This window comes from Vulpes lagopus, chromosome 5, assembly GCF_018345385.1.
Source record: "Vulpes lagopus strain Blue_001 chromosome 5, ASM1834538v1, whole genome shotgun sequence".
Lineage (NCBI taxonomy): Eukaryota > Metazoa > Chordata > Mammalia > Carnivora > Canidae > Vulpes > Vulpes lagopus.
The window spans coordinates 26,066,535-26,084,184 of record NC_054828.1 but is presented as its reverse complement, the minus strand read 5'-3'; the positions used below and the strand labels follow the sequence as shown (position 1 = coordinate 26,084,184).

General features: G+C 41.2%; 1 protein-coding gene across 1 annotated transcript; it reads left to right on the top strand.

The window, feature by feature from the left end:
* Positions 1–546: 546 nt before the first annotated feature.
* Positions 547–17,289, top strand: PDCL3 (phosducin like 3). Its single transcript, XM_041756307.1, has 6 exons — positions 547–641; positions 2,711–2,840; positions 4,917–5,007; positions 5,273–5,416; positions 6,650–6,858; positions 9,623–17,289. The coding sequence occupies exons 1-6, from the start codon at positions 636–638 to the stop codon at positions 9,763–9,765; spliced, it is 723 nt and encodes a 240-aa protein (XP_041612241.1). The 5' UTR covers positions 547–635; the 3' UTR covers positions 9,766–17,289.
* Positions 17,290–17,650: the final 361 nt, after the last annotated feature.

Below are 17,650 nucleotides of genomic sequence, written 5' to 3'. Positions count from 1 at the left end.
GCCTGAGGCTTAGCCAGGCGAAATGACTTTCACCTTTGTGTCTGTCGTGATCACCGCCGTAGCCGCAGAGCCTAGACTAGTGCCTGGTACCCATAGGCTCTTGGTAAGTATGTGTCTGGATTAACTTCCTTATCTGACGCCGAAACGATAAGCGAGTGAATTCCGGACGCCGCCGCATCATTTTCAGTTGTTAACACTGGCGCACTGAAACACCTTTCTACTTCGGACTTCTGGAGCCAAGCCCTCTTTGCAACGGTAGGATCTGAACCGGGAGATGACACCTCGCAACGAGCACCTCCTCCACCTGGCCCCACCTTTCCAAGGACCGAGGCCTGCCCTAATAAGGTAGCAAAGAGAAGTGGCGCCGGGTCACGTGACGCCAGCGGACCGCCCCCGCCCCCCCCCCGCACTGACAGGACCCCCATGCGCATGTGCACAGCTTCCGCGCCGGTTTCTAGAGCAGCGGGCGCAGACTCAGACGTCTCGCTGACTCCTGGCTCCGCCCTGCTCTCTGCTAGGGGGCGGGGCCAAGGCCGGGCTGGAAGAGCGGGGGGGGCGGTGGCGGCTGAGCGCATGCGCGGAGAGCTGAGGGGCGGGGACGCGGCTTCCGCCTGGCGTGACCAACTTTGGGCACCATGCAGGTAAAGAACCTGAGGGCCGAGGCCTGGGGGGGCCGCAGCTCGTTGCCCCGCTGGGTCCGTGGCAGCGGCAGACCGTCTGGGCTGGGACCGTGGGGAGCGCCGGGCGCCACCGGCGCAAGAAAGGTCACGCGAGCCTAGGCGGAGCGCAGGCGCAGTGCGGGAGGGCGGGCGTGGTCCCGCCGGGCGCCGCGGGCTCGCCACCCGCACCGCCGTGAGCCTCGCCCCTAAATCTCAGTCTTTTGGGGCCGTCACGTGGCGTGTGTGAACAGCTCGCCGCATCCCACCTGACGGGGTTACTTCCTGTTTGTTAATTCTCTTAGCACCTGAGCAAGTGTGAGGGGCCCGTCGTGTGGATGTGGAAGCTGAGGCGGAAGAGGGAAGGGTCCCGCCTGGAGGTCCCATGACGTAATCGGTGTCGCAGCCTGTGTCCCCGACTCCAGCCGGGGCCGGGTGAGGGATCTGTTCATCCTCTCCCTCCCTCGCGCTGGTGTTCAGGTTGAGGTGCGCTCCCTCTCCGATTCCCTGGGTCCCAGCTCAGCCCTAGGGTCCTTCTCAGTTACTGTCTGTCTGAAAGTAGATAAAACCAAACCCCCTAGTTTTGTCCTCTCTTTTTTTTTTTTTTTTTTTGTATCAGAAATTTTCTAATGGTATTGGACAAACTTAAAGCGAAAGAAAATGAAGACATCATGGAAATGAGCAAAAGTTTCGGACTAAATTCTGCCCCTTGTCGAAGGACCCTTTGCCAAAGGTCATCCTGCTGCTTCCTAGACCTCCCTGTAGTTAGGAATCCTGATGAAATCCTCGCGGGCTAAGTGGCACATGGGAAATGGAGTTAGTGTGGGTTTGCTTGGGAGCTGGGCAGGATAAGCGTCCACAAATAGAGTGTGTCTGCCAGAAGCCAGACACTCGTAAGTGGGGAAGAGAGAGCTCCAGGGCTGCCCTGGCCTCCTTGGCGTTCTCTGTCCTTTAGAACCCTGCGTTGAAATGTCATTTCTTGAGCGCCTTCCCTGACCACGCCGTTGAAAGGATTCTGTTCATTTTCTTTTGATAGATCTCAGCAAGACAGTGACGTGGAGTTGGGGCTGCAGCCTGGCTGTTTCAGTGCACTCTCCACAGTGCTCTTTGAGTTCCTATGCCAGACCAGGACCATTAGCAGCGTTCTAGCCAAGCCAGGCAAAACCAGTGTTTGACTCGCTAGTTTTGGGAGCTAGAGCCCACTTTGACATGTATCCTTCTGACATTTGATCCTGGTAAATTTGACTTGTCCCAGTATGACAGTGTCTTCCTAAATGTCACGTCTTTTCCTAGGCTTGTGAGGATTTACTAAGTAGGTCCAGGTAAAGGGCTTCAGAGAGTGCCCAGCACCTGGTACTCAGTAGGCGTTAGCCATTGTGAGCTATTCCAAGGGGTCTCCGTTCTTCCTCTCAGGTTGAGCTATTTGAGAATTTGTCAGCCTAGGATCAGGCTCTCCTCCTCCTGACTCTACTGGAGCCACTTAGAACTTTATGATACTCCTATCTCCATTCTTGGGCCCTTTGCACGTCCTGGTTCCTCTGCCTGGAAAGTAATTTCTTAAGTTCTCATTCCTCACGTCTGCTTCCTTCTCACTTTTCAGTGATGGCTAAATATCTACTTCTGAGACAATATCCCTACCCATTCTGTGGAATGCAGACCTCTTATAACTCTCTAGATCGACAGCTAGTTGATCATTGCACTTGCCACAAACATTTAGTATCTATTGAATGAATCACTCTGAAGCATTAATAAAAATATCAAATAGAAGCCAGGTTAGAGCCCTGGTGGGAGAATTGATACTGATTTGCACATCATATCCTGATTTTTACCAAAGGCTATTTACTGGGTGTGTGTCTTGCATGGTGAAGGTGAAGTTGAGTGGACAGGAGAAGAACAGGGCTGTTGGATCTTTTGACACTTTCTCAGAAATAGGCCACAGAATAATTTGGTTTGAATTCTTCTTTCCGCCACCTTTCCCATTCAGCCCTTTCCCCAACATGGCACCCTTTGTAGTGGACTTTGCACTCATAGTATTTTTGCTCCACTTCCCCCAGGACCCTAATGCAGACACTGAGTGGAATGACATCTTACGCAAAAAGGGCATCTTGCCCTCAAAGGAAAGTTTGAAAGATTTGGAAAAGGAGGCAGAAGAAGAAGAACAGCGAGTCCTTCAGCAGTCAGTTGGTGAGATTGCTTATATTCTTTATTTGTTCTGTGGATTAAGAAACAACTTTCTAAGCCTCTAACTGCTTTGGTAGAAGGATGCTCTGAGCAGGAATTGGGAACCAGGGATTGGAGTGCTGGGATAGACACTATTTCTGGGACCTCAAGTGTGTCACAGGCTGTCCTCTAACCTTCAACTTCCTGAGCTGTAGAATTTCCACATTTCCACAGCTTCTTGTCTGTATCAGATGAGCACCTGATAATCCTGAAGAAAATATTTCTGAGTCTTGACTTAATGCCCCATTGATCACAGGGGCCAATACTTTTGTCTTCTTCCATGTTAGAGCTAATTTAGAGATGAATTCACTAGAAAGCATTTATCCAGTGAATGTTTATTGAATAATGACTGTCTACCAGGTGTTGTTCTAAGCACTGGGGCTTTTGCTGTATACAGACCAGACAAAACATCCCTGTCCTTATGGGGCTTACATTCTAGTGAGAGAGACAATAAACAAGACATAAGTAAATATGGGAAAATAAGGCAGGGAAAAGGCCTGGAAAGGGTTGGAAGAAGGGTGAGTATAATTCTAGGTAGGGTCAGAGAGAGCCTTACTGAGAGTGACATTTAAGTAGATGGGAGGGAGTTGAACTGAGCTACTTAAGTGAGTGAAGAGCATGTTGGAGAACCAGCCAGGAAGCCAGTATGACTAGGAAAGGGTTGTAAGTTCAGAGAGGCAAGTCGGGTCAAACCACTGAGGACCTTGTATCTTTTAACCAAGACTTTGGCTTTTATATCTAGTGGGGTGGAAGTTACTGGAGGTGTGAACAGAGGATTGACATGTTGACAGCACCCTCCTGTTGCTGCCCTTCCAAGTATGGAAGATGGGGAGCAAGTCAGGAAGTAGAGAGATGAGTCTGGAAACTACAGTAATTCAGGCAAGAGGCACCATTGGCTTAGACCAGTCCACTTGGTGTTGGTGGAAGTGGTGAGATGTGGTCAGATCTGGAAATAGTTTGAAGGTGGGGCCAGTAGGATTTGCTGGTGGATCCTGTGAGGGCTGTGAGAAAAATGAAGTGAAGGATGCCTGTAAGGCTTTGGGCTTGAGCAGCCTGAAGGATGGCATATCCTCCGACCGAGATGAGGAAGGCTTGGTGAATAGCAGTTTGGAGCTAGGATCAGGCACTCTGTTTGGAACATAGAAACATTGAGATTTTTATTAGTCAAATAGAGATGGCAAGTAGGCAGTTGGCTGTTTTTCTCCAAATCAGAGACATATGGGCTGGAGGCATAAAGCCATGAGATGCAATCACCAAGGGAGTGGGTATGGATGTAAAAGGAGTCAAATCAGCCAAGGTCCAAAGGATGGGCAGTCATAGAAGTAGGAGAGAAAGCATCCTGGAAGCCAGAGGAGGACCAGCTTCAAAGAGGAAGCGGCGGTGGGTTGGATCAGTGCTACTACCCATCAGTCAGGAAGGTGAGGTCATTGTTGACCCTGGTAAGAACAGTGTGTAGTGATAGAGTTGGAGTGGGGGAACAAAAATCTGATTTAATGTCAAGAAGCAAGAATGCTTATGGCAATAAAAATGAAATAAAGATTTTATAGCAGTTGGTTAAAAGAAAAGAGAGCTGCCTATCACTCTGAAGACCAAGACATCCTGTGATGACCCCTTTAACTCTAGGAAGGGTGTGCGGGGGACACCCACTGTATCGTCCCGTGTCCTCAGAGATAGAATTGTTAATACACTGGTCCATGGGTGTATGTACTTGAAGAGCAGACCAGGGGAGTTCAGGCAAATACAACTCTCTTGTTTTATGAACTTGGGAAACTTCTCATTCATATACTTACTGTTGTGTGGAGGTAGGAGAGTTAGTCCTGCTGCATTTGTCAACATGGTTATATCTTTTTAAAACACCCTCAGGTTCTGATTTACTAGTGTAATACCTTCAGTATTTTTTATTTTAGCTTTGGTGAATGAGTTTTATTTTCGCTTGATGTTGCATGCACATCTTTAGGAGAAAAATAAAGGAGGAAAAACAAAATGCAGGTTTGTTCATCTTTTACATTTTTTGGTTTTTGCTAACTTAACTACATTCAGTGAAAACGTATGAAGATATGACTTTGGAAGAGCTGGAGGATAATGAAGACGAATTTAATGAGGAAGATGAACGTGCTATTGAAATGTACAGGTTAGTGCCACCCAGAGGGACTGTTTGGTTTTTTGTGTGGCACTAAAATGTGTGTCTTTTGAAAAGTTAGATTTCTGCCTGAGATAGCTTTTGGGAAGGACTATACTTAAGTAGTAATATTGTGGATCTCAGTGAACTGGTCTTAGACTTTTGCCACATGGCAAATAAAGGATCTTTAAAAAGGATCTGGATCTTTATAAAGGTTACTGTCTGAAAGGTGTGTGTATATGTGTAAGATGTCGCTCTTTCTCCTTGTGCTGTGCAGGCAGCAAAGGCTGGCTGAGTGGAAAGCAACACAACTGAAGAATAAATTTGGAGAAGTTTTGGAGATCTCAGGAAAGGATTATGTTCAAGAAGTTACCAAAGCCGGTGAGGGCTTGTGGGTAATCTTGCACCTTTACAAACAAGGGTGAGCTGATCTTACACACTGTCCTTTTTTTTTTTTTTTTTTTTTTTTTTTTTTAAAATTTATTTATGATAGTCACAGAGAGAGAGAGAGAGAGAGAGAGAGAGGCAGAGACACAGGCGGAGGGAGAAGCAGGCTCCATGCACCGGGAGCCTGATGTGGGATTCGATCCCGGGTCTCCAGGATCGCGCCCTGAGCCAAAGACAGGCGCCAAACTGCTGCGCCACCCAGGGATCCCCTTACACACTGTCCTTAATGTTAATTTGGATTTATGTCTTGGACATCTCAGGCTTAATCCACATTGGAGGTTTGTTGTTTTTGTTTTGTCATTTTTTTTTACTAGTGTGTTTTGTTGCTGATTTGCCCACACCTAATGTCTAAGTCTTCAGACTTTATTTATTTATTTTTTAAAGATTTTATTTATTTATTCATGAGAGACACAGAGAGAGAGAGAGAGAAAGAGAGAGAGAGGCAGAGACACAGGCAGAGGGAGAAGCAGGCTCCATGCAGAGAGCCCAATGTGGGACTTGATCCCAGGTCTCCAGGATCACACCCTGGGTGGAAAGCAGACACTCAACCTCTGAGCCACCCAGGTGTCCCGTCTTCAGACTTTAAAATTAATATTTGTGACTAAAAAGAATGCTTTTGTTACATTGTAGCAATGAAGATTGCTTTTATTGAAAAAGAATTCCTATTTACTCTTCTGGAGAAACTCTGGCATTTCAGAATCCCATGTAGTGAGTCATTCTCATAGATGTCAGAGGTGACCTTTATAATAATTGTTCCAGGCCAAGTATTGTGGTGGCCCTCCACTATTTCTCACCTCCAGCCGTATTCTCCTACTGTGCACTTGTGTGAAAGTTTTTTTTTTTTTAAAGCAGGAAATACTTTCTGACCTTTTTCACACCTTCTAAATCTTGAATGTTCTCTCATACAGATGGGCAAAACAATTATCTTTAACATTGAAGCTGTTTTTCTCACTTATTATTGAGTCAAATTAAATTGGATTTTGGATTTTGAGTCCTTCGTTTTCCCCGAACATACTAGAAAGTTTTTTAAAAAGATGTTAATTCATCGAGGCTGGAGTAGCAGAATCACTTATGAAGCTATGATGAGAGTTTACATAGGTAGAAGGGTAGTTGAGTTTTGCCCTATAGAAATGCAGAATTACAATTGCTTCTATTTCTGTTTTATAGAGTTCCTCTCTCATTATTGTTTCCCATTTCTCTTTTACAGGATTCCCCTCTGTGCCCTCATAAATCAACACTTCAGTGGACTTGCCAGGAAGTTTCCTGATGTCAAATTTATCAAAGCCATTTCAACAACCTGCATACCCAATTATCCTGATAGGAATCTGCCTACAATATTTGTTTACCTTGAAGGTGATATCAAGGCTCAATTTATTGGACCTCTGGTGTTTGGTGGCATGAATCTGACAATAGATGGTAAGAGCCTCTTTGTGAGATGATCCAGGGCATATGAGGGATGACCAGTGCATGTTATAAATGATGAGAGGATGTTTCTGTTGAAAAGACATGTGTTGTGATGATTTGTCAAAGTTACCTTTGCCCCCTGTGAGTGAGTGATAAAAAGGAGGAAGCAGATTTACTCTCTCATTAGATAAGTCATTGGGGGGATGCCTGGGTGGCTTAGCGGTTGAGCATCTGCCTTTGGCTCAGGGCGTGATCCTCTGGTCCGGGGATCAAGTCCCGCATCAGGCTCCCTGTGAGGAGCCTGCTTCTCCTTTGCCTGTGTTTCTGCCTCTCTCTCTGTGTCTCTCATAAATAAATAAATAAAATCTTTGGGGGGAAAAAAAGAAGATGAGTCATTGGGGGCAGTTATAACAGCTCTCTAAGAATTCTGTTAAAAGAGCACACTGGGTTTTAATATTAATGTCTAATATCTTTTGTTTGTCCCTATAGTTGCATATGTTTTAAGTTATAGATCAAGATCTCAACATTCATTTTTTGTTTAATTCACATGAATATATTATTGAGAGATGCTTAAATATGTATATACATAAGTTGTATACATATATTGGTTATGTACGTGCATAGGTTATATGTATGTGTGAATACACACAGATATACACACACACCCCATTCATATTTTCTCAGTTGAATATCTTAGTGATTATTAAGTTAAAATTTTATTGAGTTCTACTTCTTTTTTTTTTTAATTTTTTTTTTTAATTTTTATTTATTTATGATAGAGAGAGAGAGAGAGAGGCAGAGACACAGGCAGAGGGAGAAGCAAGGCTCTATGCACCGGGAGCCCGATGTGGGATTCAATCCCGGGTCTCCAGGATCGCGCCCTGGGCCAAAGGCAGGGGCCAAACCGCTGCGCCACCCAGGGATCCCCGAGTTCTACTTCTTAACTCCTGAAGGATGTATCCTTTTATTCCTGAAGGATGTATCTTTTTTATTCCTTTCTACCTGTTATACGAGGTGTCAAAATATGTATATATTCAGGTTGTCTGGGTGGCTCAGTGGTTGAGTGGCTTCCTTCGGCTCAGAGTGTGATCCTGGGGTCCTGGGATCAGGTCCTGCAGGCTTTCCTTAGGGAGCCTGCTTTTCCCTCTGCCTATGTCTCTGCCTCCCTCTCTGTCTCTCATGAATATATAAATAAAATCTTTAACCAAAAAAAAAAAAATGTATATACTCATAACATGAAAGATAAAACTTAAGGCCTGAGGGTTTTCTCGTAAGTCTCTCATTATTGAAATAACATGTCCACCTGTGCTTTAAAAACATGTTACGGTATGACTTTATATACCATTTTTTATAAACATATAAGGTGCTCAACTGGGATAAGTTTTAACATCTGTGCACATCTATATACAATGCGTGTTACAACAATTATGCATTATTCTAATGTTCAAAGGCATACTGCATTTCAAATTAAGTATATGTTTGCATCTTAGTCTGGTCTTTTGATATACCATGAGGGGAAAAGAGATGGGAATATGATAGTAGGTCAGTCTATATTTCTAGAAAAAGCCTTACCTGAAGATTAGTGAACTTACACTGATTACTGTGTGTAAATGAACAGTAACATTAATACATACACTGATATATATGTATGTTTAGGTGTATCTAAATATATTCTTGAGTCAAGAATTGGAATCAAGGTTTTTCTTTTTTTTTTTTGTTCTAAAGAAATTTGCTGAATTTTCATAACATTCAACTCAGGTACTGAGGACTTTAAATACTGGTATTATTGATCTCCATGGAGCATTTTAATTAATAGAACTTAAATAAAATTGATTGTCACATTTTAATGGAGGTGTCTAATTAGCAGAGCATCACTGAAACCAGCCGGTTTGCTGTAGAGTGTCTCATGTAGTTCCTTACTTCTCTCTGGGGTCTTTTTTTTTTTTTTTTAAATTTTTTATTTATTTATGATAGTCACACAGGGAGAGAGAGAGAGAGAGAGAGGCAGAGACACAGGCAGAGGGAGAAGCAGGCTCCATGCACCAGGAATGCGATGTGGGATTTGATCCCAGGTCTCCAGGATCGCGCCCTGGCCAAAGGCAGGCGCCAAACTGCTGCGCCACCTAGGGATCCCTCTGGGATCTTTTCTGCAGTGGAAAATATATCACTTGATTTCACTTCACAAGGTCTCACACCCATATGGAGTTTCATTGGATCCTAAGAGAGTGAAATACAGGAATTGAGGCTTTGGTTGCTGGTTCTTTATTTTCTTGGTATTGTTTTTATTACTTGGAGCAAATATATAAGTTCTAGGGTGTCATCATACATTTATCCTTTGACTCTAATAGATTGAGATACTGGAATGAGGCCTAAGAATTTCCTTTTGTTAACTAAAATTAGATTTAATGATTAGATTGCCAGCAGGACTGTGAAAAGTATTTCCTTTAAATGCTTCTTGCTGACTACTTTCCTGGAAAATTGTGTGAGTTGAGAAACTAGTCATTAGAAGACAGGTTTAGTCTTTTTTATTTTAATTACCGTAGATTCAAATATATATAGTATCTCATTTGATCTCCTTTTCTAAAAAAAGTACAACTATTTTTTTTTCCTTCTTAAAGGTCTGATTTTTTCCTTTCTAGGTGCCTTATAATTACAGCACTAAAATTGTTGTATGTTGCTGCATAGTTCTGCTTAGATAAAAACTGGCTTGATGGGCTTGAGGGTGAGGGTCCTGTGCTGACTGTCTTAGGTAATTTGGTTTTTCTTTATCATGTAGAGTTGGAGTGGAAACTGTCAGAGTCTGGAGCCATCAAGACAGACTTGGAGGAAAACCCTAAGAAACCAATTGAAGACACTTTGCTATCCTCAGTGCGGTGCTCCATTCCCACAAGAAGGGACAGCGATTCTGAGGATGACTAAGACTGTGGCCTTGGTAATGTGCCAGACTTCCTTGATGTGACAAATCATCTGGATTTTTTTAAAAAGGAAAAAATAGAAATTCTTTTCAGCTTTTAATTTTTTTTACAATTATGTTTCAAATCTCATAGATCTCAAAAATCATTATTGCTGAGAATTGTGTTACATTTCTTAGAACTCTCTTTTTAAATGAATAACCTTTCCATAAATAAATAAACAAACAAAACCCCAGCTATTGGTATGGCAGATGTCTAGGTTTTCCTTACTTATATTTTAAGCTATGAAACTGTCTGTTCACCATTTATCCACATAGAGCTACATAAGAGTGAATGTGAAGTGTTTTTTAATAATGTGACTAAATTATACAGTGGAAAAATTGCAAACTAAGCTTTATAGTTACATTATCATTTACTTTTGCTTTATAAGGATAGCAACAAAATTAACTAAGAAAAAATTGATAGGAAAAATCTTATTAGTGTTTGTCTTATTTAGAAGAAATAGGCAATAATTTTTATAAAACATTGTCTTAAAAAAATAAAAAAATAAAACATTGTCTTTTCGAAAGAGTAACTGAAAGATTCCAGTTTCTTGCCATTTTTGGTTAAATGTTTTTTTCTAGTTAAAATAATTTTTGTCTCAGCATGAGATGTCAGTTAATCCCAATTACTGTAAAAGACCACCTTAAATTTTTTTGTGATAATAGCACATAAAATGATAAGTTATATCTCATCAGTAAAAAGCATCAAAGTATTTTCTGAAGTAGAATCCTCTTAGCATTTAACACTTCTTGCCAAATTAACATTAACAGAAAAATTAGGGGAAGTGTTCTCTAATGTTTATGTTGAATGATGTAGTATTTAATCTGGGTTTGAATCTTAAAACTAAGAAGTATGGAAGGCCTAGAGTTCCTTCAGATTACATTACAAAATTTATTTTTGCTATAATTCAGAGTAACAAACAGCTGTGACCCATTTTTATCTGTCAGAAGTGTTTGTATTAGTGAATATTTGTTTTTCTACATATGAGAGCCAGTGCTGCTTTTAAAAATGTACTCATCTAACAAATTTACTTTGAAGGATCTTTCATGAAATTTTAATTGCAGGTTGATACAAGTGTGGTCAGTTCTTTCACTTGCATGGTAGTTCCATGGGTTTTGTGGGAGAGCTGCCTCCTCTGATTTTCTATTGTTAGCTGACATTAAAGTGAAATGTTGTGGGAAGAATAAAGGTGAAAATCTAGAGTGCTGCTTTTGACTGAGAGCTGCAACGCATACAGCTCTTGAGAGAACACTGCTTGAGCGTGGTGGGGGGCAGTGTCCACCGTGATGGAAAACAGCAGGCTTTATTCCACTGTGAAGCTCATGCAGGATGTACTTCTAAATGTTCACTGTGCCAATTTGATCTCTGTAAGTTTGAGAACTGCCTCATCATCCTGCCTCTCTGCTGGGCTAAGGCTTATAGTGTGAGCTCAACACCAGCTCTGGGGCCTCTGGATGTGGCTGGTGAGCCCTTTCTGGCCACATGGCACCCAGGCCCCAGGCAGCTATTTAGTCATGCTGGCTGAACTTGATTTAAATAGAAACATCTCTCTTCTAAAATCAGTATTGTGATTTAGAACCTGACCGGCAAATTTCTGTAAGTTAATTTTGGGAGACTTTGTTATTTACCACTAACTTTCTATTTCATGTGGAGCATTTGTGATGTGACAGGTGATACAATTTGATGCTTAAGCATTGAGCTTATCTAATTCCACAGCAGAAACACACAGTGATCAGGGAAGGCAAACAAAAAGGATACCTAGAGTCTGTCTTCCAGTGTTTGGAGGAAAGGATTATAGGAAGTACTAGGTAGCCCTTTTTAAAAAAAAAAAAAAAAAAAAAAAAGACTGTATTTACTTATTCGTGAGAGAGAGAGAGAGAGGGGCAGAGACACAGGCAGAGGGAGAAGCAGGCTCCATGCAGGGAGCCCAATGTGGGACTTGATCCCTGGACTCCAGGATCACGCCCTGGGCTGATGAAGGCAGGTGCTAAACTGCTGAGCCACCCAGGGTTCCCCAGGTAGTCCTTTCTTAAGTGATTGGTAAGAAATGGTTCAGGAAAATTGGGATAATAATTGGGAGAAGTGAAATAGAACAAGACTAATCAAATAAAATTGATTCTTTCTTATTTTCTTTATTTGTAGAGGAAGGAAAGGCTGTAGATGAGTTGTATACTCCTATCTTATTGCAAACTTGAATTTATATCCTCACTCTCCAAGGTTGCTGACCATGGCATCAGCAGATATCTACCACAGAGCTTCCAAGGTGGGTGGCTCAGAAATACTTCAGAAGAGATGTACTGCATATGAAAGGCACTTTAGGAGAGTTATGAAAAGAATGTTAAGGGTGTTCTTTATCACCGATGCCTAAATTTTTTTTTTTGCCATTTGTTACCTCCAACTTTAGATTCAGTTTTCTTATGTAATGAGACCAGATTTTGACAAAGTGCTTTTCAAGTGTGACAGGCCAAATGTGTTGTGACGGTGTTGCCTACTTTAGAATCATGTTTCTATGAAATGATTTTCTCCTGTTTATGGAAACCAGTTTTTACTCATAAGTATAACCTTTTTGACAGGTGGCTTTCAACATGCATTTTTGGTACTGTTTACATTCACACAGCAGATGGTCTGTCTGCTGCATGCTGACCCCCTCCCACCACAACTCTGTGACCTCCATAGCAGACCTTGTCATGTGCACCCTATGAGGAAGCCCCTTGGCTTCCAGTCTTACCATCCCATACTGACAGAGTGGCCTGTCTTCTCCTTCTGTTCCATTTGGTCTCAAATGAGAATGTGTCTATTCTCCCAAGTTGAAACTCTCCTTCTGTGCTTTTGACCTTATTCTCTCCCACATTCTTCAGGACTTTGTTCCAGCAAATTATCCTCTTGATTTTAGTCTCTCCCTTGATGGGGAACCTCAGACAAGTGAGAATATTTAGGTTCTGTGGCAGAGACTACTACTTGCCTATCATATATCCAGGATTCTCCAATTCTACCCCAAGAGCAATAGGATCAGCTAAAAGATTAAACTTCCAGCCTTCCTGGAGCTATGGATTGCCAGATGGACGGAGGTGGGCAGAAGTTGGCTACAACAGATGCTTCTTCAGAGGGACAGACAAATGGCATGTGCCCTTTCTGGACTTAACCCCCTTCTGCTGTCTGACAGAAGTGTAGTTGTGGATGCAGCCTTCTTGGGCCAAGGGCTATCTTTATAGAGGCAAAGCTGTAAGGATAATATTCCTGATGACACCGTGGAGCCACTGTAAGCCAGTTCTGGACTGCCTTCTCCAGATTTCTGTGACTGGGAAAGAAGTGACTTCCATCCTGGTCTCTCTTAGTAGCCACTGACACATTTCCTGATAGAGTCACTCACCTACCCATCACCAAAGGGAACCTCAGCCATTCTAGCTTTCTGCTCACCACTTCCACATGGCTTGAGAAAACTGAAGAGCAGTCTAGAGTACCTACCTCTACTTCATCAGCATTGTCTTTCAGTAATGTCAGGAATTAGACTTTAGAGCTTTGCATTTCCAGTGTGTGAAGGACTAGATATTCTGAACAACTCATGTGATAATAACTCAAGATATTGGATAAAAGTATTTTTTAGTGTTCTAAATTGTTGCTGACAAGAAAGGAAGGCATTCTCAGAGGTCAAAAGCAGTTTAAATTATGGTACGTGTGGCTTCAAAACCTCTCCAAGTTCTTAAAGTGGTCCTAAAATGGTAATGCCTCTGAGCTCATTGCTAAAGCAACTGCATGGAAGTTCTTGCTGGAAGAACACAACTTTAACTTAGTCTTAAACACACTACAGATAAACCTTCAAAGGAACGTGAGTTCATAGTCCTAAATCACAAATCCACAAATAAGGTATCCTGAATGAAAGCCAGCAGAACACAGATAATACAGTCAGACCTGCAAAGACTTAGGATAGTGGAATTTTCAGATATACAATATAAGATGAATACATTTAATATGTAATAAGTAAAGAATAAGAGTTTCTGGAGTGCTGGGATGGCTCAGTTAAGCCTCTGACTCTTCGTTTAGCTCAGGTCACAATCTCAGGGTTGTGCAATGAGCCCCCTTACATTGGGCTCTGCTAGTGGGGAGTCTCCTTCCCTCCTCTCTTTCCCTTTGCCCCTCTTCTAAAACACACACACACACACACAACATTCTCAAATCTTAAATAGGAGTTGCTTAAATAAAAATTAATCCCTTGTCAAATAACCAGTGGAAGAGAAAATGAACTGGAAAGTAGAGCCAAATAATTACCCAGTAGGTAACACACAGAGAAAATTGGTAGAAATGTAAAACTTAGGAAAGATGTGGAGGAGAGACAGAAGATCTAACATATGTCTTAGAGTTTGGGATGGAGGGAATTGGAAACTGACAATATTTGAAAAGATAAAGACAGATTTTCTAGACGAATGAAAGATACCAACCTTCAGAAAGCTATACAAATCCCAAATGAGTTACATATATCTACACCTCTGTGTGTGTGTGTGTGTGTGTGTATAAAACTGTAGAATGTCAGATTTGTACAAGCAGTCATTGAGAACAGTCCTGTTACCCACAACAGAGTAGTAGTAGGACTTAACTGACTTAGCAGCAAGGACAGCCAGAAAGAAAAAACAGCACAAACTATTAACCAAGAATTAATACCCAGCAACACTGTATTTTAGGAATGAATATGAAATTTTCTACAGAATGAGTTTGTCACCAATAGACCCATCACTAAAGGAAGTTTAGAAGATGTCCAGTGAAGGATAATGATCTGATGAAAGTTCAGAGAGGTTTCACCAAGAAAGGATGGTGACCAAAATGTAGGTAAATCTGAACAAACACTTAATACAAATAATGCCTTATTTGTGATGTTAAGAGCAAGATGGAACTAAAAAACAGGACAAAATAGGGTACAAGTAGAAAGCTCAATTGTAGTTTAAATGTTCTTAGGCCCTTAAAAAGTATTGGGGAGGTTGGTAAAGATATGCACACAAAAATATTTCAGGGTAATAGTAAAAGAAAATGAGGATGTAAATTTTAAAGTAGTGGGGGCTTGGGGTGGAGAGGGGCCTCAGTTAATTTAAAAGACCAAAATAAAGAATAAAAAGGAAAGGGCAGAGCCATAGGAAGTCCAAAATGCTGGAAATAAATCTTAACACAGTAGTCACAGTACATTTAAGTGGATAATACTCTTACTAGTCTTACCATCTGATCCACAAGTCATGCATGTAGCTGTTTAACCCACTGATGGGAAACATATACCCACACAAACATCTGCACACAAATGTTGCAGCAGCTTTATTTATAATCACCAAAACAACCAAAATGTCTGTGAATAGATGAATGGATAAACAAATTGTGATACATTAACAGAATGGAATGTTGTACAACAATAAGAAGAAATGAGCTACCAAGCCGCAAAAAACATGGATGCTAGGTGAAATAAGCCAGTCTGAAAAAGCTGTATACTCTACTATTCCCATTATATGGCATTCTGGAGAAAGTGAAATTATGGAAGGACTAAAAAGAACAGAGATTGCCAGAGGATTGGGGGAGGGTGGGAGGGTTGAACATGGAATTTTTAGGACAGGGAAGCTATTCTGAATGATATGATAATCGTGGCGATATGACATGCATTTACCAAAGCCCATAAACCTTTATAGCACAAAGAGTGAGTCTTAATGTATGCATAAAAATTAATTCATTTAGAGAGGAGATTCCTGGATGGAATGCAGGATGTGACAAAACAATCTAACTGTATTACAAATGTGTGAAACCACCTAATGGAATGGGTTTTGGGGAAGGATTCTGACCTAACCTTGGAAATGAGTCTGTAAGATGAAAGGCAAAAGTATCTGTGTATAAGCACCATGTTCCAGTTGATAGTTATTTGCATTGCAGTATGGGTTAACAATTCTGACACTGCTAGAATATGTAAAATTGAACAATTAAATACATGGATTGCAGATGGTGAGAACGAGGTTTCACTGTTAGCCTGTGAGGTTATAAATAGCAAGAAGAGGACGTTAAAATGATCCATGGAGTAAAGGATTAGAGTTGGAGACATCAGTATAAACTCCTGTTTAGCTTAATATAGATACAGATGATTATATATTTAGGTAGTGAACATACCCAGGCTAGTAAATACACTTTTTACATTGTTCATCAGTTGAAGAGGCATAAAAGCAATGGCATCCCAGTAGCAAAGACCACATATGACCCTCAGATTACTGGTTTCTAATACCTTTTTCCAAAAAAGAACTAGGGCTCTTCAGAGAATGGCTGATTCTAAAACTGTAACAGAAAATATGTAAGATTAGCCTGGAGCATCTTGTAGCACCAAAAAAAGTAAAGTGTAAGTGTTAAAAAGGGGCATCTGGGTGGCTCAGTCAGTTAAGTAGTTGGGTTTGGATCATAATCCCAGAGGGTCCTGGGATAGAGCCCTGAGTTGGGTTCCCTACTCAGTGGGAAGTCTGCTTCTCCCTCTCCCTCTCACCTTCCCCCCTGTTTGTGCTCTTATGCTATCCTTCTTTCTCAAATGAATAAATAAAAAAATTCTTTTTGGTAAATTTTTTTTTTTTTTGGTGTTCAATTTGCCAACATATAGAATATCACCCAGTGCTTAAAAAATCTTTAAAAAAAAAAACAAAAACCCAAGCACTGCAATCAGAGGAATATGTCAAAAGAATGAAGGAGCCAATTAAAAGATCTGATGGCTAAAGCTGGAACCCTTTGAACAACAAAATAAACATTGGATTATAACCCAAAGTGTAAAGTAATCCATGAGTCCATGCTGATAAATGGTTGAATACATAAATGGGGAAGAAGAGACCATTTCTCATACAGAATACTAAGTAATTTACATAGATCCTCTGGACTTAAGATATTCTACCTTTAAGCATGGGTTGCACATAGCGATTTCCTTCCAAAGTTTATAATATGGAAAGGCAAGTGGGAAGAGCAACCTTATAGAGACAAACACTATCTCGGGTAGGTGATCATGGTCAAAGTCAACAGTGATAAGTCATTTATTGTTATGGACTCTGGATAGGATACCATGAAAATAATACTTTACTTCTTTGGTCTTCTTTACAAATAATCTGGCAAATCCCAACTGAGGAACATTCTACAAAATAGCTGACCAGAATTCTTCAAAACTATTAAGGTCATTACAGACAAAAATCTGAAAAACTGACAGCCAAGAGGTGCCTGAGAAGACAGGACTCCTAGATGTAATGTGGTGTCCCGGATTGGATTGTAGAACAGAAATAGAATAGTAGCTAAAAACAAAAGAATTCTGAATAAAATACAGACTTTATGAATGATTGTAAATGATTATCAGTATTGATTTGGTAATTGTAACAGATGTACCATACACACATAATATGTGATGGGGAAACTGGGTATGGGTTATTTGGGAAATCTGTACTGTATTCTTAATTTCTCTGTAAATCTAAAAACTATACCCAAAAAATAAAGTTTATTTTAAAAATATGGTGGCAAATGAATTACAGCAAAATGGAAATTGAAACTACTGGAAGGAAGGTCGTGTTCAGTTCTTGACTGTCATATGTCTGTAATAAAAAGCACAAGTTTCTTAGTTTGGATCCACCCAAATGCAGAACCTGAGCCAAGGACTTGAGTACAGAATTTGAGAGGAGATCTCAGGGTTCAGGAGGCAGGGACCTGAGAGAGAGAGAGAGAGAGAGAGAGAGAGAGAGGGGCAGGGAAGGGGAAAGACCAGTAAAAGACTGAGTATCAGTTCAGTGCTGCAGGTAGGCAGTAGAAACTCAATCCCTTTAGGACCTCAAAGAAGCATCCAGTTGTCCACCCACTGACAGGAGCCTGAGTTG

Coding starts and splice junctions, on each gene's coding strand:
- PDCL3 (XM_041756307.1), top strand. Junction 2,841..4,916: donor AGTCCTTCAGCAGTCAGTTG/GTGAGATTGCTT, acceptor AACTACATTCAG/TGAAAACGTATGAAGATATG. Junction 6,859..9,622: donor CATGAATCTGACAATAGATG/GTAAGAGCCTCT, acceptor TTTATCATGTAG/AGTTGGAGTGGAAACTGTCA.